The sequence below is a fragment of the Pagrus pagrus genome (assembly GCF_965226575.1).
Source record: "Pagrus pagrus genome assembly, chromosome: 21".
In the NCBI taxonomy this organism is placed as follows: Eukaryota; Metazoa; Chordata; class Actinopteri; order Spariformes; family Sparidae; genus Pagrus; species Pagrus pagrus.
In genome coordinates this window covers 8,672,462-8,695,878 of record NC_140208.1, presented here as the reverse complement: position 1 = coordinate 8,695,878, position 23,417 = coordinate 8,672,462, and the positions used below count along the sequence as shown (strand labels likewise).

At 42.8% G+C, this 23,417-nt stretch overlaps 1 protein-coding gene across 2 annotated transcripts in view; it reads right to left on the bottom strand.

Moving 5' to 3' along the window:
- Positions 1-936: 936 nt before the first annotated feature.
- The window catches only part of adam12a (ADAM metallopeptidase domain 12a), an 84,080-nt gene continuing 61,599 nt past the window's right edge, over positions 937-23,417 (bottom strand). For both annotated transcript variants that reach the window (XM_084342087.1, XM_084342088.1), the window contains 12 exons: positions 17,491-17,668; positions 14,033-14,122; positions 13,737-13,932; positions 13,542-13,650; positions 12,724-12,922; positions 10,994-11,071; positions 8,619-8,727; positions 8,159-8,294; positions 7,957-8,071; positions 6,637-6,879; positions 3,462-3,643; positions 937-2,623 (listed from right to left, as the gene is read on the bottom strand). In XM_084342087.1, the coding sequence (XP_084198213.1) occupies positions 2,554-2,623; positions 3,462-3,643; positions 6,637-6,879; positions 7,957-8,071; positions 8,159-8,294; positions 8,619-8,727; positions 10,994-11,071; positions 12,724-12,922; positions 13,542-13,650; positions 13,737-13,932; positions 14,033-14,122; positions 17,491-17,668 (1,705 nt within the window). In that variant the 3' untranslated portion in view covers positions 937-2,553. The remainder of the gene's footprint in view (positions 2,624-3,461; positions 3,644-6,636; positions 6,880-7,956; positions 8,072-8,158; positions 8,295-8,618; positions 8,728-10,993; positions 11,072-12,723; positions 12,923-13,541; positions 13,651-13,736; positions 13,933-14,032; positions 14,123-17,490; positions 17,669-23,417) is intronic.

Here is a 23,417-nt window from a genome sequence, read left to right as displayed (position 1 = left end):
TTCTTTTCCGAAAACCCCTAAATGCCCCCATTAATAAATACAAAGGAGATGATCTGCACCTATAGACCATTTTCCTCTGACATCATGCTCAAGGTGAGAAGCTCAAAAGTCATGTTCCAGGTTGCAAGTATAAATGTAGGGAATCTGACAAACTGCAAACTGAAAAGACATCTGGACAAATTTCATGGTTAAACTTATTAATATTTCATAACCATTAGCTTCCGTAAGGCAACCGCTAACGTTAGCATTCAACCACTTCCTAGATGACATCATTGTGTGATAGTATTATAAGATACAGTAGCAATAGAAATTTTTGAACACACATCTTCAACACTTTTATTTGAACCTGGAAGTGAAAGAAACGGGACATAATCAAACAGAAATGTTAGCTAGGAAGTGGCTGAATGATAACATTAGCTAAGAGGTTATCGAATATGTTGTCTTACCCTAAAATATGAAATGATGTCCCCTCAGATTTTCACTACTCGTCATCTTTTCAGTTGCCGATCAATCAGAAAACAGCAGCGTAACATTATCCCAGCATTTGAGCTTCCCACCCTCAGTGTGCTCATGTGCCACCAACCCTTCTTTGAGAAAATATGTGTGGCATCAGCTCGTCTTAAAATAAAATCAATTTATCTTGGCATTACTGTGTTCCCATTTTTTTTCCCCCGCCGAGCATGACCTTGACCTCCGGTGTGTGAACCAAGTTAGACTGAGGATAAATTTCATGATTACTTTGTTCACAGGTTTCACACACTTTCTTTAATAAAACATCCAAATGCGAAAATTCGTATTAAATGGGCGTCTGCTTTGTGTCAGTCAATGTGAAAAGGTTTGAGAACCATGACTGTAATCGTTTCCTCTCGCTCAAAACATGCACGCTGTGTAACCAAAAAAAGAGAACAGAGATCAATAACCAAAAATGCTCTTCAGTGTTTGAAAAAAACAGTTTTACTAATACTGCTCGAGTGTTCAAAATACCATGACCAGACACAAGTGTATTCTTTACATATGATGTATCAAACAATCATTATATAAAAAAGCATTCTCCATGGCGACGTGTTCACCTGTAACACAACATACGAGGAACATTTGGACGTAACGTACAGTCAGGTGGCTGGACTCATACACTGTACTGTTAGTACATGGACACATAGCGTTGAAAAAAAGCAAGTAAAGTAAACAAAGCGATGAATGTAAAACTAGTGCAGTATTTAAAAAGATAACAGTATCAAAAGTAACGAGTCCAAAGTCAGTTTTCAGCCTATATGTGAACAAGAGCTGTGCTTAAAGGAAATGCTGCTCGCTGTGGATGTATATACGCTGTGATGCAATCCAGTCAGACGCTTCAAAAATTAATAACACAGTTCAATTACCACAAATCCAATTAATGCAGGATTTTCTATCTGGCGTGTAGATTGGCTTAAAAAACTAATCTCAATAGCCAAATGAAAAAGGTACAAAAAATAGAAAATTAATAACTGCTCCAGTTATTGAGAACCCACAAACATGACTTCAAATGAAAACTGTAGCCAGACACTGGCTGTTTTACATGTGATGCCTCCGCTGCGTCTGCACGGCCACAGGGTTAAGAAAAGTCCTTCTTGGTTTCATGATTTAACGACTTTCACACAGAGGCACAGAGGGAAGTACTCAAAAACACACATGACCTTTTGCAGAGCAATATTTCAGGGAAAGTTTACTCTCTCTGAGGGATGAACGCTCCCCTGATCTCAGCTCATTTTAGATCCTTGTTCAGTTTAATACCTCGGTACCCAGATCCCTCAAGTGAGCTTCATGGGGCTTGTTAATGAAATGGCAAATCAGTGACATTTCACAATTCGACTTGTTACCTCTCCGAAATATAAATTGAGAGGAAACAGACCTGAACTTCAGCTGTCAAACAAGCCTCCTTTCGCCTCGATTGCAGAGCGGTTGCAGTAATACAACTTTTCATTTTTGTCTGTGCGGTTGTTTCAAGCCTCGTCAGACTGGCTCAAAGCTTCTACGAGGAGCATTACCCTTCAAGAAGAAACCCCACCGGGCTCCGAATGCTCTACAAATCTTGTGTCTGTTCTCATCTGTCATTGCACAAAACTCTTCTTTTTTTCAACTCCTTCTGCTGTATACAGAACAAAACCATAATGTAAAGGGTTCCCTTCATTAAAACACATTTCATAAACACATTTCCGCAATCAAGAGTTTCACAGATTGGCTTTTCTTTTTAAAATCTCCCGTCACAGATCAGTCGAAACGAAAGACAAATGTGAAACTGATGCAAATAACAAATTAAAAAAAAAAAATTCAAAGTTGCTACCGTGTAGTAAAAGTGTCTGGCACAGTGCACTGCGTGGCAATAAATACACAATATAAATACTTTACATGTACCTGAGCTCAGACTCGTAGCACCATTCAGAGACAGAGCACCAAAGGGACACGGCAGATCTCCTGATTCAGAGAAGCCGCCATCTTTTTTAAGGTTTTCAGAGTTTTCATAGTGCAAATTTCTTAAGTGTCTTATCACAACAATGTCCCTTTCGGCGAAAAGTCTCAGCTGCTGTATTTGACGTTGGCAATTATGCAAGGCTTTGGTAGTGTTGGAGGTTGCTTGGGACTGGGTCTAGAGGAGGGAGAAAAGTCAGATTAATATGTATTAAATCTTTCAGTGAGTGGTACCAGCTTCAGCGTTGGTTCTAAAGGTCTAATGTGTAAGAAACGGCCAGAATTCAAAGATAGCTCCAAAACTATAAGAAACAATATAACCGCTAATTGCTGCTCACTTTACTGGACTCACTACTCTTTGCTGTAGCTGTAGCCATGGAGCTAAGTGGCCCTGTTAGCTGATGGGACTCAACCGGCCTCTCAGTGAACAGGGCTGGACGCCAGACTGGGACTGAACACAGTCCTCAAGATCGACAAATGCAAGTTTGACGACAGGGGATACAGTATGGAGGCGATTTACAGCAGCTCTGACCAGGACTATAACTTCCAGAGATGAGAAGACACAGCAGGTGGGTACAGAGAGACATGAAGTGACCAAATCAGAGGCTATTGTGGAAAGACAAACCAGGATAATTTTGTTGAGCTTTATTTTCTTTATGCTGAGGTTGAATGAAGTGTGTTTTATGATGAGTCAGCAAGGCTTTATTGCCTGAGTGTGTTTTTCTTCCAAGTAAGAAAAATAAGGTATAAAAATGTCTCCTTTCTTGACATTTTGTGCGTTTATTTAATTTACTTATTAGACTTAATAGTGAACTCACTGCTGCCAGCTAGTTAGCATGCTAACTTCAGTGGATATCCCTGCAGCACAGTACATAGACACCTTTGATATAACATCAACAGTGTTGTTTATTCACTCTCTGTAGATAGTTCATTTGAATTTAATGTTTTAAACTAAAATTCTGGCCTAGTCTTACAAATTGCCCATTTAAATAAATCTAGAGAAAGTAAGAACTCACCTTTTTGGGTGTGGGACAGGGCGAACAGGTCTAGGTGCACCAGGCATTGGTGCAGGGCCACAAACAGCAGAGGGCCCTTGGACTACATTGTGGCCCTGCACTATAGGGGGACTTCGAACCAGACGAGAGCTCCTTGGATCTGCAGGGAGGGGTTTCTGAGGAGGACTGGGCTTCTCCAACTCCTGAAAAAGGAGACGCATCAAAATATTAACCGAGAATCTCCACCAGGTGGCACTCACAGTCAGGTTACAGCTCAGGCCTGCTCGTCGTGTCCTCCTCTCTCAGGCTTATGGCCAGCCCTGCACATTCAACTTGCGATGAGAGGAACTGTCATGTGTTTTTAATCTTTAGAGGACTGAGATCATCGATAAAGGCCTTGTACCTTGCCCCCATCTGGTCTCCATTCACTATCACCTCTTCTCCTCGGTCGAAGAGAAACCTCCTTAAACATCAGAGAGGAAGGAGCCAAACAACCGAACCTCGGGCCTCACTCAGCTGTGGAGCCGGGTCTTGCTATTCAAAACATAATTCCTTTGTCAGAGTCAAACTTGATACCCTAATTAATGCTTTTATTGAAAACTGCATGCTGTCAGTGCAGTCTCTAATGCAGGACATGTCTCTCGTTTGCCCCCTCTGAGGTCGAATATTATGACAATCTGCACCATTGAAGTACTACTGCTAGTTCATCACACTGACAGCCAAAACTGTCATGAAATGCATCCAAAAATATCAGAACAGCACCGAATGGTAGTAAAGTGGAATGAGGGGGGAATGGACAGAGCATGCCAGATAAAGTGATTAACAGGCACAAAATGTTACAGTAGCTCCAACTTGGAGAAACTAAAACCCACATCTCAAAACCCCAAGTCTGTCTGAAAACCTGCTGCCTCCATCAGGTGAAGCTCTCCCATCAGACAATGCTTCCGTGCCCCCAGCAGAGAGCTTTCACCACGGGGAGGGGGAAAAAAAGGGCTTTGTCAACGTCGCAGAGCTGCCAAACAGCTGCTAAAGATACTGTCGGTGAAGTCCGCCGCCAACAGGCATCGCTTTCAGTCTCACACTTTGACATTAAATAGAAACAGCTGAGAGGGAAAGTCTACTTCCTGAAGTGGAAAACGCTGCCAGGAGCTGCTGCACTTCACCTGCTGAACAGGTGTAGGAAAAACCAAGGAGATCCTATGTCAAAGTGAATGGAGCCCTTTCTTTTAAAGGCCTCTGGAAATGGAGCGTGCATTCAAAGCAAAGCACATAATATACTTAGAAGACACTTTTCATCTATTTATAGTATCCATCCATCTAACCATCCATATATCCATCTATAACATGCTATCAAATTGAATCCTAGCTGAAAAGACATCCCTTTTTAAGATGAAATCTTCACTGTATCTGCTAAGCTACAAGTGTTAGCACGCACCCCGCCTGAAGTGGGAACACAAGCTCCACTTAGTATTTTTTGAGGATGTAAATAACGTCTTTTAAAATCAATTTGGGATCTCGGGGCTTACGGAGGCTCGGATTACGCCGGACGAGCTGTGTGAAGCTCCAGATATATCTTCTGTACATCGAAACTATTTATGTGAAGATGATGTCCATAGCAACACATTTTAATGTAGCTGTAAGTAGATAAAAGGACATTTTAGGTGTTAATCAATGCATCGTATTGATCAGCACTAACTCCTATGAAGACATTTTTTACAATATCAGTCATTCATTTTCTGTTAAGACACCAGCCTCAACTTATAAATGCCCACAGGAGTCACATAAATAAACACTTACATCCATTTAGATCTAAATAATACTGCTTTATTGGATCTTAATGAAATATTTCTATAGTGCTTGACCATTAAAAGAAATAGGAACTATAAAAGTCTCATTCTAAGTTCACGAAAACACAACAATTCTGAGTTTCAGGTGATTATACACTAATGAAAACACAACATTATGAACACACATATATCAAAAAAACAGTAAACAGTATTTCTTTTAATGGCCTATCTGGAATGCTGATATATTCATATGTTCCAGCACATGCTGTCATAATGTTTGTTAGCACCAGGACAGTGTTGTTTTTACAGCCAGACCTCCGCTGCGACCCCTCCATGAATCTGGACAAGACCAGAATGTCATTATGTGTTTAACACACCTCTAATTAGCCTGACACTGGTGTGGCACCGCTTTGACCTCAGCTCCCCCTGTGGCGTTCGTTTTCAGGGCTGTCCTCAAACGCTGGACCGCGATCTCTGACATAAATTACAATCGACTCGGGGCTAGTTTCAGGCTGGAAGGCACTGCTGATTTTTCATCCGCATTTCGTCCTTGTTTTCTGCTCATTGGCACTTTCTTGTAGGGATGCAACTAATGATTATTTTCATTTGTGATGTGTCTCTTTTTTTTTTCTTTGTTGATTCAACAACAAAAAGCTCTGAAAAAAATAAAGAAAAATGACTGTAATACGTTTTCCAAAGCAGAAAATCCATGTGTTTGAGAGGCTTGCTGTTTCCCCCTTCAAAATGCATTGATTAACTTTGATTAAGCAGCTTCTTTGCTCATTATCTCAAGCCACCCTCTGTGTCTTTATCACTTTCTGTCTTTTCCTCTTTGGGCCTCTCTGCCTCGCTTGCCCACGGAGTACAAGTCAAACCGGATTAAAGGCAAATAAGAGTCTTTGAGAATCACTGAGTGAGGGGGATTTAACACCAGGAACCTCGGGCTTACTCTTCCCCTCAACTTTGACAGCCTTCCGATGCCATAACTAAACTCCATGGAATACTAGTGGCAGCGAATTTACCACCCCGTGATATTTGGACATACTTGCTCACTCCAGTTGCTGTTTCATCTTTTCCTTGCACCCCCCTCCTCCTCTGCAAGTCTGGCTCCATTTTCATTATTTATGTGGTGGTTTGTACTGTAGAATTGAGGTCTCGCTTGGATGACGCTAGCTCCTGGGTTAACCTCGTTATTTTATGAGACTGTGCATAACTGTCAACATGCATGTACTATATAAGACACAAAAGAACCATGAACCGTGAAAACTTCACACCCGTCTGAAGGTGCAATGAACAACATTTCCCTGGTTGGGTATTATAGGCTGTAGTTGTGCGTTAAAGCTCCGCAGACCCTGCGGAGAAATTAGAGTGAGTAACATCATCGAATAAAACGTTTCCAACTCACTCACCATGACCATCCTGCAGGAGTTATGGCGTGACGCGCCGCGAAACGACGCCCCCCTGGGTGCCACGTGGATGTGAGGCGGAGGCACCGGGGGTCTCGGCTGCGCGGGGCCAGGGGAGAGGGACAGGGTGAGAGACAGGGGGACGGGGTGGCTGAGGTGAACGGGAGGGCACTGGGGCAGTCTGCGCAGGCTGTGCGAAGGGTAGGGGGCCGGTGGGAGCACCGCCTCTGGCCCCCGGTGAGGAGGCTGCAGAAAGATGAAAGACAGTCGGTCAGCGGAGAAAAGCGTCTGCTTCCTATCAGAAACAGTCATGTTATCCTCCTCCTCCTCCTCCTCTACATTCTTCCTCACACTGTCAAAGACGCATAAATCAAACGCTCCCCTATTCCCTATTACTCCTCTTCAGGTAACCTATCAAAGGGAAAACTGTGCCGTAAGCACCCGCCTGGCTTCATTCAAAAGGTGGATCTGGCTAAAGAGCCCACACACACTCCCAGAGGAGAGCCAGACTCTGCCCGGTGCGTACTGTAGACGTGGCCAGATGTGCGCAGCTCAGAAACACACAATGTAACACATACAAAGGCACGCACACATGCTCTCATGCAGCGGTTTAACACACCCCCCGACAACTGGAAAATGACCTCACCTGCACTGTGCTTTCATCAAACAGCCTTACATCCTTTCTCTTCTTACCGTTGACCCCAAATGAAAACCACATGCCGCTAACTGAAAACACCAGTCTCCAACGGTAATGCGCGACAGCTTGCCTCGCTCGTGTGCCACCATGCAGCGCAAATGTCAATTCTGACACAGCCCCCTCTTATTTCAGCGGCCCCCGACTCAATCGATCACAGGTCTCTTCCCATTACAAAGCATGTCAGGGCAGTGATAAAGTAGTTAAGGCACACAGCGATGTCGGCACACAAGTCATTACAGCAAAAATTCCTGCTCTGTCTTGCAATTATCAGTAACAGGATTGACTTTATATCTCAAGTAAGCCGCCGCATCAACATTCTTCATGTGGGGAACGCGCGGATGAATCAATTTCTCTGGTAACAGGCAGCTGTTAATGACAAGGACTGTATTCAAGTGTTGCAAACACAACGCTCACGCCGTTATCTCTCCCTCCTCCACATGTCCACATAGAGAGGGATGATTTAATTGGATTTGAATGAGCTGCCATTTGTGTGAAAACAACGCGTCAATCCTGCCCGGATGGTTCTGTGAAAAATATTACAGGGAATGCATCATCTGCCGGCGAGCCTCTGTGCAAAAAGCCCTCTCTATCTGCATCAGATCTCTCGTCTGCGGGTTTGTAGTGACCTTGAAGATGGTGGCGCCGTGTGGCAGAGGCGGGGCCGGTCGAGATGGAGAGGTCGTGCTCGCTGATGGAGGCTGGTTGGGAGCGGAGGGTCTGCTGATTGCAGTGCTCACAGATCTGGAATAAAAAAAAAAAGAAAATGATAGGTATCGTCTGTGATATTTACAAATGATTTAATGTTTGTCACGTTCTGAAGAAAGGCACCTCAGCTTCTCAATCGGGTTCTTTTTACTGGTGAAGAGGAGGCCCAGTAGAGTTTTCCTCTTGATGCAGATGATCAGACCGGCTCCCAGGACAGTGAGCAGAGCCACCAGGATGCCCACTGTCAGATTCCTGCTGTCTGCTCAGAAACACACATGGAAACAATAGGTAGCCTCCGAGACAAAAGACTTCTCGTACTTAATGACAGTCAGACTGTCTGTAAACATTCCTGCAGACTCGTCTTTCAACTTTTTTATGTTTTTTAATGTTGCAGTCTGAAATTTCTGCAGAGAAAAAACACAACCTTATGACTCCTAACACTCACTTAGTTCCTGAGCACGAGTCCTTGATATATTACTGTTGAAATGCTCACACATTCCACGCCCAAGACCTCTAACACAACATGACCCCAGCTAAGATAAATCAGCCATTTCATGTACTCGAGTTGCAATTGTTGACTCACCTGCCAATCTGATGGGGCCACTGTCCACGCTCCCTCCGAAACCCGCCTTGTCACAGAACGGAGGCGCCCAGTGAGCCTCGCAGTGACAGTTCTTGTTGTTGTTGCACACCTGCAGTATATTAAAAGGACAATTAAGTGTCAGATGAGCCGAAAATGCAGTCACCAGCTTGTCTTTTTCATGCTACATATGGGCGTTTGCCAAACACTACACTGCACTTAGTATGCAGCTTATGCACTCACCAGGCTACAGTGCATCCACTTGAAAGGTGATAAATGAGTTATGTTCATGAAATTGGATGCAGACTTGAGTGACACCACTTGCAGCCCAGGTGTTGTTTTCATTATGGATTCATCTACAGATTATTTTTCACTTAATCTAGTAATTAATCCAGGTGTCCAAGGTATCAAAATAATGCCATGCTTTCTAAGAACTTTTCAATATAATCTTTGGCCAAATTTAACACTGACTTTCAGAGAAATCATCTTTTTCTCATTGCCGGTATGTATAAAGTGGGATCCCAGGCAGACATGATAGGAATAGGGTTATGAGAGTGAATTAGGGTCATCTTCATTTTGTGACCACGTAAGTGCAGGCATAAGGTAAAATTACAGTATTAGGTTCAGTGATAGGTTTAGTGCACTGTTTGTGAGTCTACTAAAATACACCTATAGTTAGGTGAAATTGAAGTACACTTCAGGAAAGCATACTGACTGAGTGTATTACAAAGGACATGGAAATGAGTATACTTTTTATAGTACAAGTATACACTACAATATACAATTTATGATATGCTTACAACAAAGTACAGTTTTTAGAACACTGAAGTTGGACTTAAAGGTGCAATATGTAAGAATTGGCCACTTGTTAAAGTCCAAACATACAGGAGCACCAGAGTAGCTAACTGCAGCTAACTGCATTCTGGTTATGAGGGTAGCAACTGTTATTGTTGCTTGTTAACTCAATTTGCAGTGCAGCTAGCTGGAGAGTTGTTTGGACCGCTAGCACAGGACCTTTTGACCGCTGGGAGAGAAATGTTTTCAGGCCTAGGGCTAGCGGCTTAGCATGCTAACTTCAGTAGATAATCAACAAACCAAACCATAGACGTTGTTGACATAATGTCAAACCTGTTATTTCTTCACGTCACATGGTTGAGAATTTTAGTTACTTTTTGAATGTTTTAAACTAAAATTCTTATATAGTGCTCCTTTAATCACATTTGTTAGGAAGAACTTAAAACTTAAATGTAAAATTTAATTTTAAATGTACTTCAAATTAACCCAAAAAAGGAAAAGTATACTTGCAATAAGGTTTCTATACTTAAATCATATATTTAATACAAAAAAGTATACTATTTTTTCATTTTTCTTAATACATTTCAAGACTTTCTAAGGACCTGAAGACACCCTGTTAATCGGCTGAATTTCAAAAAGTAGAGCAAATTCTAACATCTGAGAAATGCTCAAGAATCTCTATGTAAGTAGGCAATCGCTGACCAGACGTCTGGTATAAAACCAGAACAGACTTTTTAGCCTGACAGAACATTTTTCATCCCTCTCTTTCTATTGTCTTCCTGTCCCGCAGAGTAGAGGAATAGTAAAGTCTAAGAGGATTCCCCAGCAGGGTAATGTGGACCAGGTGAGGGCCTCTTTCCAAGACAACATCTTGATCTAATCTGTGCATGCTAGGGTGCCCTGTCTCCCAGAGAGGGCAACATCCTTTTTATTTCTGTGAGGAAAAACCGTCCTCGGAGCTTTGAGGATACGTCTTGATTGGAACTAGACAAACAAATATGACCGTGTAATAACTGGAGACGTTTCATTTTAAGAGACAGTAAAAAGTGTTTCCCCTGTAGCTTTGATGAAGGAGCAACGTAAAGCAGTCACAGTCAAAGCCTCCGGGATCTACCAGTAAATTTAAGGGTAATACCACAAAGCCCCATATTTCATCTCAAACAAGACCACCCATAGGTTGAAGAAAAATCCAATATCCATGCTCCCCGGCTCAAAGTCAAACTGTGTGTCAAAGCTCCCAGCGTTTGGCCGAATAAAGCCTGGCCTTTTTTGATTTCAACACAGTGTTTTGGGACAAGGACGACTGCCTGAGCGTATGATGAATGGCACTTAAAGCTGAGCATAAATGAAGCCATTATAGGTAATTGATTGAACCTCTCAGCATGCAGAGTGATTGATTGCGAGGCATTGTAATGGCTCCCTACCCACCGTAAACTGGGCATTCTGAACATATTACAGTCAAAATGAGCCTCCGTGTGAGGGGGGGTGGTGGGATATTAAGTAAACAACCCATCTGGGCGGAGGCCGGTTTGAGACGGACAGCGATCACAACAATGAAATGAGACGAAAGGAGCTGTACTCACCCCTCGACCGCTGCACTTGGCCGAGCACTCGTGCACACCGAAAACACTGACGTTCTGGCACTGACGATTCAGACACATCTGAGGCAGACAAAGACATTAAAAATTGACAGTGTGAACTCAAAGAGCATGCCAGTAAAACCCTTTTAATCTTTTCAGGATTAAAACCAACCGGTCCAGCCTTCTAGTTCTTTTAATTTGCCACCGACTTCAGCTATGCATTAAAAAGCTGCTCTTTATAAAAGTTATATCGTGTGGACTGTGGTCTCCTTGTAGGCCACCACACCCAAATATCTCCGGGCTGAATGTGAAGATGAACTTGGCAGCGCTGGGCACAGAGACTAATGCCAGAACCCTTGACAGATGAGGGCTAAATTGTGGATCCTCCTTAAGGGTGGAGGCACTGAGAAGTAAATTAGACTAAATGGAGCAACTGTATCATTGAAGTGACCAGTGGTTGAATTGATGACCACTGGAAGATGCCAAATAGACTGAATAATGGTAAGTCAATTAAGTGACTGAGATTGAAATGACAGGACCACACCCTGAAGAGCTTCTCAGAACATCTTAGTCACGGGCCTGTCACTGCACATCACTTTTTCCGCTCTTGTTTCCCAGCATTTGGGCATTTTATTTATATTGTGTTTTTTATAACAGTTGCTATTTAGCAGTAGAGCTAGTCAAATCCTTTTTTTTCCAAGTCTGTTTTTAAAACAACGCCCACACGTACGCTGAGGCAGTTTTTGGTTGCAGTAGCTGGTGGATGGGGCACAGAATCTGCAGTATGGGAAAAAACAACAAGGGAATTTTGTACTATTTAGACGGTAACTTTTAAAGGAAACGTTTCACTGCCGGTAATGAGAGGAGGAATGACTACTGCAACCAACCAGTGGAGTGTATTCAGTAGAGTGCAGATCTATGCCAGGCTTAAAGTTGAGATGGCAGAGAAGAATAGCCAAGAATAGCAAAAACTTGGATTTATTCATCTCGTACGGTGCCAAGATTTAGTGGAATATAACATGTCAGGTATGGAATTAAGATGCGCCAGTTCAAGATGAGACCAAACTTTCATATGGATATCAAACAAAGGCCAAAATGTGACACGCAACAGACTAGGTAAGCTTTGTTTAAGGGTACTGACTGCCTGAAAATGGCAAATACTGCTGTCTTGAAGAAAAAAATCTAAGCTTTATGATAGAAAATAATAAGAAAATGATTATCGTTATCATTAATGATGATCATTAAACTTAAGTCTATAGTCTAGAGTAGAAACAGGATTCAAGATGGAGGCAGTTTTTGATCTCTCTTTTCCAAATGCACTGAAATCTTTTCTTTTCTCTGGTCTTTTCTTATATTTTATACATGAAAATAATGATATTATATTATTCTTTGTGTACTAAATTTACTTTCTATATTTATAACTGTGATGGACTTTGTAAGAGACTCTTTGAAAAGTACTAAGGCAAAGGTTTACTTATTTTAATGAGGCAACATTTGTAAATATAGTGAACTATACAGCATTATGGTATTAGTTTGGTAGTTTAATCCATAACAAGGTATCACATTTTATATTATGTAGAATCTTAATTTGTAAAGCAATCAAATCCAGATAAATGAAACGGAGGAAGTACAATATTACGTACATGTACTTGAGTAAATGTAGGAGTCAGCTGTACTCTGGACTGATTTGTGTGTTCCTTGTATATTTAACCATCACAGATCTCGGCTCTCACCATTCCATCTCCACACTTGGTGCCCGTCAGGACCAGGCCGGGGTCGGGCATGTCATCGCCCAAGTAGACATGTGTACCTCTGCACAGTATCCTTCCCCCTTCCTGCAAGGGGATGTTCGTTTCTATGGAAACAGCGTTGGTGCCAATTACAGGCCTGTTGGCTCCTCCTTGACACTGGATTTTGCCACATTTAGCATCTCTGCAGAGAAGACGAACAACAGGGAGAATAACAATGTGATAATTGAATAACATGTCACTGTTTTCCCAAATGGGTATATATGCAATTATTTTTTTCTCTCACTCTTGGTGTCCAATTAGGGAAACTGCAGGACAAGCAGCTTGTTTGTACTGTTTTGAAACCATAACCTGAGAGATTTGTGCATGTAGCAAAGTGACTGCAGCCTTCAATTCAGGCTGGAACTAATTATTATTTCATTTTCTGGATAAATAGTTTAGTCGATAAAGTGTCGGAGAAAGCCTGACAGAGCCCAATGTGCCATCTTTAAATTGCTTGTTTTGTTTGCAGTCAAATACACAGAGCAATTTACAATGATATAAAACAGGGGAAATGTTGCAATTTCACACATTTCAGAGGCTACAAGCAGTGTGGCATTTTTGCTTTTTTAATGACTTTAACGACTAATTGATCCACAGACTGCTTTAACACTAACCAATCACATCCGTTCTAGCCTCTAACAATGAAAAAGACTTGTCGTATAAGAGTGCTCAGTACATTTCAAGGACAATATCTATACACTGCATCCCACAGCTGGCAATTAAATGCATTTGTTGCTTTCTATGGACACATCAGGTCTTACCGTGCTTCACATTTGGCAAAGGAGCCTTTGGAGTCCTTGCCACAGTTGCCATAGGGGTCTCCCGCTGAGTTAACCCTTTGAAAGCAGATGCCTGGCGCTGGCTTTGCTCCTACAAAACACAATAAAAAGGCATTTAGAAGAGTGATCGTTACCGAACCATCTACTGTGAGCTAGCAGTGGGGGCCTTCCACGTACCTTGGCCCCACAGCGTGATACACTGCTGCTCGTGTGTCTGGCAGATGCCGTTGTAACAGTAGCCATCGACGTTGTGGCAGGCGTGGCCGTCATGCAGGTAGACGTTGGCGGGGCAGTGAGGGCCGCCGCCGGTGCAGAACTCAGGGAGATCACAGGAGTTACTGGATTCACGGCAAGGAGTCCCTGCTGGCTTCAGCTACACACCAAAATAAAGACAAACACCCACGTTGAAGCTTGAAGCGCTGATTTAATATTTAAACAGAGGAAATATCTTTAAATATCAGTTTACATCCTACCTGACAGTCCTGGCAGCACTGTCCGTGTGCACAGACAGCATCGCCCTTCAGGGTGCAGGTAGTAGCATTACAGCAGGGGTTCATACATTCCTTCAGAAGGAAGAGAAACAAAAAGCAAGCAGAAGAGAAACCGAATGTAAGCGAGTGGGCAACAAAAGTCAAGAGGAATTAAGTCGGCACAAAGAGATCGTATTTCACCTCAGAGCAAATGCTCAGACTTTGTTATCAGAGGCGATGCAGACCTAACGGGATTGTGTTCCACAGCATCTAAAAAACCTTGCAGAGGGAAGGAAACAGCAGTTTCTAGTTCTCTAAACACAACAGTGTATCCATCTGACAGGACTTACAAGCTCGTTTAGACCCCTGGAACCACGAGGTGGAGGGTGAAGGAAATGGAAAAATGAGAAAAGGATACACAGCAAAAAAAGACCTTTTACAAACAAGCAGAATATTGTATAATCGGGACAATCTGACAAAACCTGCCAATGGTGATAAGCAAAAGACTTGATACGACTTTAAAATTAATATAAAAATCAAGCCACAATGTCAGACACTATCTCTATTTACAATAATAATAATTCATTTTAAATCAGTCTGATTGCCGTTCTGTTTGTTTTGTTTGTGACAACCAACAGACTGAACGTCTTACTAAGAAAAATCAAGACCTATTACCTTGAAACAAGTTTAAAGAGTAACTTTACTCTCCCTGGAAATCTTGTCTTTGGTGACCTCTAGTGGTTTAACCTCTCCAGGTGTTCTCCAGGACCAGGTGACATCACTGTTGGGTGTGGTCACAGGTGCAAACTCCTGACCACACACATCGGTGATGCTGGCTCTCCAGCCTGGTGTACGTTACTCTTTAAAGATACAATATACAACATTTCTGCATTTAAATGTCTGAAAGCAGCTGGACCTTTGTTTGAGTTGTGGACTTAAATGAGCACAAATGTTTCCAACAATGTTCAGACCCAGAGAAACCCCCACATTTATTTAAGGTAATGATGCGTTTCATTTGGTCACCTGTTGCTAGAGAGGAAGGAGGTTGGCTAAAAGTAACACGCATAAAACTTTAAAACATTAGCTCGTCTGTGAACATTTCTGTCACGTAGATCGGTTTTCATTAGCTATAGGGGTTGTTTAACAATGAAGGCTCCCATGATCCCACGCTACTTTTGTTGGGCTTCGAGACACCCCTACACTCTTAGAATAAGGTGAGCCTCTAGGACCTCTGGAATATTTAAGGAACCTTGCTCGCTTGGGATGTTCCTGGGGGAACCTTTAACAGCTAAATTTAGCTAAATTTAACGGGTTACTAGAGGAACCTTATTACTCAAAAGACATCTTTCCACCCTTATGAAATTAAAATCGAAACATCTGTACCAACAGTTCTGCTCTTTCTCCTCTGAGGAAGGTAAGCTAACTGTCTCGCTGCCTACTGCTAACCAACTCTATAACAGTAAGTCCAGGTTAAGGGCTTTAAATTGACATTAAATTGGTGCGATACCTGATGAGTTTACACCGTTAAGTGTAAATTATGCAGGTTTACTATTTCTATAGCATTAGCTAACGATAGCAATGATGCTATGTGCCGAATAGTTGCCAGAGCTAACTTTAGCTGATGTTAGCTGCCAAAAAGAAGAGATTAACGTTCTTTCCAACCTAATACGATTTTTTTCTTGTTCACTCTTTTTCAGTAACGTCATCGTAGAGCTGGAACATGTAAAAATCAAACCAGCAACCAGCTATCAGCTAACGTTGGATACCAGCTTACGTTTATCCCTTATTTCCTCATAAGGGTAACATTATGCTTGTAAAGGCCAGAGTCTGAACTCAATTACTCCAATGCTTGTGTCCGTCTAAGTTTTTCACTTGCAATTAAGCCAGCATGAAGCCAGATATGGGAAATGAAGCTGTTTTTCTGCTATAAACTTCATATACTGAGCAGTCTTTGTAACTGACAGTTGTTAACTTATGGCTGTATTCTGTCAAGATTGTGTGAACTTTTGCATCTTAAACGTCCCAAAATAAGATATTAAGAAGTTCTTGAATTGCCCTTTTTGCAGTGCAGACACAGACGCACAGTAATTGTATCATACCATCCCTGTAACTTTTCCCATCTCACCACGGAGGCCCGTGTGTTTCATGTTAGCCTTTGTCATGAGCTGTGGCCAGCACCAATCAGCAACACCTCTGCCTAGTGATACAGAGGGACTCCAGCATTCAATCAAGGCTCAGCGTAGGAGATGTGCATGCAAGTGTGTATTTATGCTTGTGCATGTATGATCTCACACAGAGGCAGGCTGACCGGACCCCTGAGGGTCGGCTCTCTCCCTCTCGCCATTAAGCGGCGGTCTGGACAGACTGTACAGCCGAGTGCAGTGAGAGTCAGGAGGAAGTAGATGGATGTAGCTGGCAGGGGACACAGCTGACATGATGGGCCTTCCAGAACTTCTTTCAGCCTGAAGACCATTAAGGGCCTTTCCCATGGTCCCCGGGGCCAAAGGAGGCGGAGGAGTCGCGCTGAAAAGAAGTAGCCTGTGATTGTGAGGAAAAGGACCCAGGCTTTTTAATGAGGCTTTTTAATGGTGGAGAGAGGTGCTGTCTGAGCACTCTGATCTGGCCTGGGTTGGCATGACGCCGCTCAACTCTGTGGAGAGCTGAGAGCTTTATTATCGCTGCTGGCTCAGGCCTGCAGAGCTTATGTCAGTTCTTTGTCTTGAAGGACAAGGCCACTTTGAGCCTGACCCTGGCTGAAGCCTGGACAGCTCACAAAAAGACTTGCTGGGCATAAAAGTGTAAACAAATCACAAAAGGAACAACAAGGCATTCTCTCACGCAGGCGATTATGTAATTCAAAATATCCTTCAAGTGTATCCTTCATATTTCACAACGCTGTTATTGTCAGCCTGCCTCTGGTGATCGTCAGTTGCATCATGATAAACTGTTTTATCATCCTACAGTCGCAGCTGTTAGCAGCGTGTGCAACCATTACGTATATGCATGCCAATGCAGAGTCAATTAAATAATTCACCAGCTGACAGGGTGAAGCTGTCAGCGATGTTTCCACTCGGCGAATTGTATCACGATCAGACAACCCTTCCACCCAAACACCTCGTCTGTGCACAGAATGAATAAATTCACACTCATATCTCCAAGCTCATTTTTTTGAAGACTGTGTTTGCATTACAAGAGCTCAGCTTCGAGGTGAAGTATTTGCTTTCACTTTGGGAAATGTCGGTTTGTGCCATGCTTTTGTCAGGAAAGCTACAGAAACCCCCACAAGCCTGTCTGCTTATTCCATTTCTCGAATGTGGGAAAAGTTATTATCAATGATTTATGGGTAGCAGTTGAGAAAGAGATTTAAATTTTGGCAGACAAATGCTTAAACAAGAATGCTCAGAGTGGCAGGGGGTTTGGAGGTAAAAGCACTTTGTTGAGCATGACAATAGCGCTCTCACCTCAAGTTCTCCACAGTCACACTCTTCTCCCTCCTCCACGTAGCCGTTGCCACACTTCTGCCCGCCGTAGAGCACCTTGACCTCCGGCATGTTGAACAGACACATCCCGACGCCTTTTTCAAAACTGGCCGTCAGGTCCTTCTTGCTGCAGCTGCTGAACACAGTGGGGAACGGATACCTGAGAGCGAGAGAAATATTTTTGTGAGTAAAAGAGGAGAGGAAGACGACTGAGTTTCCCCCTCAAGGGTCCTCTTCAGTCTGAAGTAATCAGTGCTAATTGCCGCTAATCAGAAAATCAATTAACCACTAGAGTTCAACAACCTCCACAAAGCTCCATCAGCATGCAAGCGGCACAAGACCCCAGTGACTTCTCCCTCCACGGAGCGAGGGAGATCTGATAAGATATATTTTATGAGACAGGGGATCGTAAAAACTCAAACCAAAAAGTGCTTCCCTCGCAAGACTTGCAACACCCATAAATTTGGGAGAACTAGGGGGATGGTGTGTTTTTAATATTGTTTTTGGAGCGGACCGAGAGGGTGGTCTGCTCCGTGGGGAAAGCACACCGCCCAGGGCTCTGTCTGCCAAAAGCTTTGTTACAGACCTCATGTGGCTTTATTGAGCTTTTCTGTGATAATATAGTGCCTCAGATGACAATGTGTGTGTGTGAAGCGTGCATGAATATGTGCAGATTTTATCTTGTTCTCTATTTGGCTCTTGATAAAAAAAAGGAAAAAAAAGCACCATATGAGGTTTTTAATACTTCCACCCACACCATACAATTCAGCCTAACAAGGCCAGAGTGGGTGACTCTGTACGTAATATTCACACTTATATCACACTTGTTAAAAAAAAATACTCGTCTTTGCATATGCGGATGAGCGTGGGTGGGAGACACTATGTGGGTTAGGGTCAACTTACATGCCTAAATGTTTCTCTCAACAACAGCCACCCACCCAACAGCCAGACGCCAGGAGATGTAGATGCAGTACAAATTGGATGCCGAGGGTTTGCTTGCAGCCTTTGTAGGTATTAATTTTATTTACTTACAGACGTTATTATATGTTATCAGCAAGAACTGCTGTTGCGTCGAGTGGTAACAGTGTCATATAATAGTAATTGGCAGCCCGATAAATTGAGGTGTTTATATAAATGATATACGAATTAAAAGGTACAGAACAGGAATTTTCTTTAAAAAACAATGTATAGACTTATACAACAAAGTCATCTCTGGCGGTGTCTGTATCTGCATAGATCCTGCCCTCGACCTGTATTTTCTCATTTTTCAACATTTGTCTTTGTTTGCGATGTTTCTGGGTGTCGAGGTTGACTTCACAAAAACGTAGCAACCAGCTTACATCACTGTTTCCTTCTCTCCTCTGCTCTCTGTTCGTCATGGATGTATAAAGAGCTACAGCTCTGCGTGTCCTTTTGACCGAGGGTGGGGCTGAGCTACACACAGTGGACAGGATGAAGCATGGACCTCGACTGCTTTCAGGGTTGCGCGAAGGAGTGGGCAGCGATGCTAACCACCTTGAATCGTTCAGAAATTATCGCTTTATTTCTCTGACTTTCTACTTTGCTGACACCGCTCTCTCATTTCCTTCACCCTCTAGGTCGCTTGACCACCGCAATGCTCTCTCGGTCTCAGTGCTTGAGTCAGGGATCAGAGGCCAACCTTGAATGGTCTTTTTACAAACAGCAACGACAAATCCTGCACAGAATATCAGTTGTCAATTTGTTTTCATTTATAAGGCCGATCCTTGAACTCATCCTTCAACCCACCGGCTGTATTCATATAGAAGCTGTAACACAACCACTCTCTTTCTCTCTCTGAAGTTTTTCCATTTCCGAGAAGGAGGTTTTTCTATGTAGCTCAGCGTCGACAGCTCTTTCAAACTGTGTTTTTCTCCGATTGAGTTTCACATCTAATACGGCTCTAAATATGTCATGACACTCTGTGAGTGTTTTGACATGACCTCATTCTCGGCTTGCCTCTGATTTCTGTCATGTGTGGAGGCGGCTTACATCAGCCCCTGCTGCTGACCCCCCTCCCCAAAACACACGGCACTCTGCTCTCTAACGTCAAATGCTATCCAGAGGTTGTGTTAGGTGAAAGTGGGGTACTTCAGAGCAGATCTCTGGACACTCTGGATTAAAGCAAAAGATCAGAGTAGATTGTAATGACGTGAAATGGCAAAAGGAAGGAGCAATAAGGAAAGCTGTAATAACAGCCATTACAGAGCTCTCCTTTCCCCTCCTCCTCCTTGAAGAGCACCTCAGGGGATCTTGCTATGATGAACAGCTGTCAAGGCTGCTGCTCAACAGGCAGGGCCACTTCCTTAGTAACTGCTGTTGTTGATTTCCTCTTTGCCCCAAAAGCCGGAGCCAAAATTGCTCGCTCAAGTTGCAACCCCTCTTTTGCTGCATTCATTCGGTTTCCATGAAGTCAGCCCCGCTCTTCAGTTACCAGCCCATGCAATCCACGACAAACACTCACGTCCCTGTTTTTTTTTTTCAACTCGGAGATACATGAGCGGCTCAGTATCCAGCTGTTCTTTATGAGAGGCAATACAGAAATAATTGGTCTACCCTGCAATGGTCTGGGGGTGGGAGGAGGAATAATGGCTGTGAAAAGGCAGAGGCACCGATGAATTACAGTGGATGGCATTTAGCAGCTGCAGTCCCCAGGGCTAGAAAAGCAGTGCCAGGCCAGTCACGGTGGGCACATCTGGGGCTCATGGCAAAGCAGGACACACAAGACAACCACTCACCCCATGGGAGTCTGGGCCACCTCCTCAAAAGAAAAGACCCAGTATGACTCGGGTTGACCTGCGGGCTCATTCTCATCCTGTTCTGGCTTTACGAAGGATGAGCAGTGTTCGCCTCTTCCTGTTCTCTAAGATTGCTTTTTTTTCTTTCTTATACAGCTACATTATTTTCTACCTGGTCATGTTCCACTCCCATTATGGGATCAATTCTTCTCTTGTCTCTAACCTACAGCCAGTGTTCGACAGTTGGCTCCTCAGCTTCAGAGGTACTTCAGTTGATGGTTGTACAAAGCAATCACTGCGACTGAGCTGCAGCGATGGCCAAACAACGGTTTAATAGATCTGTGGGAGGTCTGGTGATAAGGAATCAGTCCCAGATCTATTACATGCTCCTATATCTGCTGAAGGCTTTCAAATACCTAAAAGCCCTGCTGCTGCGACAACTGTGACAGGTAACCAACATTTTTATTGGGAGTTAGAAGAGAGGTCATATGCAAATAAATAAACAATGGATTGATCTGTACTTTTGTCCCGTTTCTGCTTCTAACTGAGGTGCTGTTTTTCAGATCCTACCATATCAATCAAATTTAAAGACAGAAATTTGTCGGAGATCCAGAGAAGCAGCAAATTTGTAGCATTTTATACTTCCTGCTAGGGATGCACGATATTTATTTTATTTCAGCCAACAACGATAATCCTCCGCTCTGAACCCTGTCAGAACTTGTATAGCAATTTGCAATGATGTTGTTTTCCCCTGAACCTACAAAAAAGCTTCTTCTTCTTCTTCTTTATGTTTATTGGCAGATCGCAAACCAACTTTGAAGGTGCATACCTACCGTATCAAAATGTGTAGACACAGCACTATTTAACAGGATCAACGCAATTTGGCTTCATATTATCGACTCTATTATCAGCTATGATTTCATTACATACAAATGGCCAAAAATCAAAAATAATAAACTCGACTAAATTAAATGTATTTGGATCAGTACAGTCTCCCTTTTAGTTATAAAAATGACACGTCTTTATTTCATTAAGTCGTGTTTATATATGATTTAGCTGCCGGCTATGATCATAAATCCAAACAATTAGAACACCCTGAAGGCTGAGCATTACATTAAAATACGCAGAGCCCTTTAACCTAAATTTGGCTGGGCAGGGCTCTCTCCTCCTGGCCTGTCTGTCCCTGTGGTTCAGATCACAGAAAACGCCGGGAAGCCCATCCAGCACATCCTGCGCAGCCAGTTTATGTCACATCTTCTCAGCCATAAAACTATGATCAGGCTATGAATCAGATCTGCCGGCATTTCCACTGACGCATCTGCCAAAACATTTTCCACCATCCTTGAGAACATTTTTGGTGAGAATACAAAATGTGCAAATGCTGATTGTGATCCAGTCTTCATTCCGCTATCGCAGTTTTATTTCTTTTTGGAAGACCTTGATCCTCTGGCTCGAACGCGAAAGCTAATTCAAACCCGACTGTGACAAGTGTAACGATGACAAATATTTCATAAGTAATTCAAAACCACAGCTGCTTCACTACAAATTTAATAATAAGTTTACGGCTTCCTTTGTACATGTGGAGCCTGAACTCTGGGTGATGACATTAGGTGATATGATCTGATGTGGTCTTCGGTGCCTGGCAGTCTGGCCTACGTTGTAGATACTGAAGAGAATTTTCACATTGATTTCCCTCTGGACCCAATTAAACAAGGCATACTAGAGAGTTCCTGTTCTTCAGTGGGGCACGGGTCACATTTCAATGGCATGCCTTAGACTTTGACTCACTTTCTGTGATTCTTGATTATTTTATGACAAGGGAAATATCTTCATCTCAGATGGTGATCCTGCACTGCATCTTACTTAAAGCCTGATGGATGAGTGGATGAACCCTGTCTTAATAATGCATCTCAGAATCTGTCCATCAACACCTTGTCTGCTCGTCTGACTGAATTAAATGGCACAAGATATCACTTATCATGGATTTTCAAAACAAATGTATGGCTTATAGCAAACCATTCGGTGAAACCAACTTTTTGTGTAAATTGAGGAAATACATGAATAAACCAGGCAACATCCTGCGTGGATCTTTGTCTGAGAAATTCACACGGAAATGTATAAAAACTGATGCATAGGTTGCAGAAGATTTGTGCGGATTTTTTTTTTCCTGAAATATATGTTTGACCAATGAAATCCTCTGTTTCGCTGATGTCCATGTCAGAATGAGAGAAAACCTTATCAACAACCAAGTCATGGTGGCTTGAGATCACCCAGCAGCTGATTACAATAAAGATAGTAATGCAGCTGAAATTTACTTGACTACGTTATATGTTGATCACGGAAAGGGACTTTTGGTGTCAAGAGGTAACTTAGTGGGCCTCATTCACGAAAAGTAAATGACCAAATCGGATCATTAAGTGTACGTACAAATTAATTACCCGTAAATGGGTAGGGATAGGGACGAAAACAGCACCGCCGATTGCATGCAGATTTTCAGTATTGCCTCATCGCATTTTCACATCACACTCGTGGGAAACAGCTTGAAAACAGCTCAATAAAACAATTCTGTTTAAATCATTCTGTGGGCTTTCACACTGATGAATAAATCTTGGTGACATTCATCTAAAACTGTGGTCATGTTAAGGGTTTATTTTTGGAAACCCTTGGTGAAAATTCATTGCAACTAAATTGTGGTTCCCCTGAATGTTGTTTGCATCTTTGCAGGATGAAATTTCATGTTTTTCTATTCTCTAAGGAAACACATATCAAAATAGACCATAAAATGTTGAGGGGGCACAAAAGAACTGAAGAGAATTGGACCAAGAACAGAACCCTGTGGAGTTCCTCTTCTGATCTCTCAGATCTTGTCATATGTTCCTCTGTCCAAGGAGTAGCCAGCGGCAGCTCTGGTGTTATGTGTGTGTTCTTGTGAGTGTGTGTGTGTGTGTGTGTTTTGAGGAGTTAAAATCTCAAAGGATGAGAGACAGCGGCCTGTTCTCATTTAGAGCTAATGGGGGGATGAAGAAATGGATGGAGAGCGGGACGCGACAATTGGCCGTGACCAATGTGAGCAGGAAACAAGCAGTGCTCTGTGCAGATGTGCAGCTGGCACTGGGACAGCTTGTAGTTTTACTGCCCTACGCCATCTCCCCC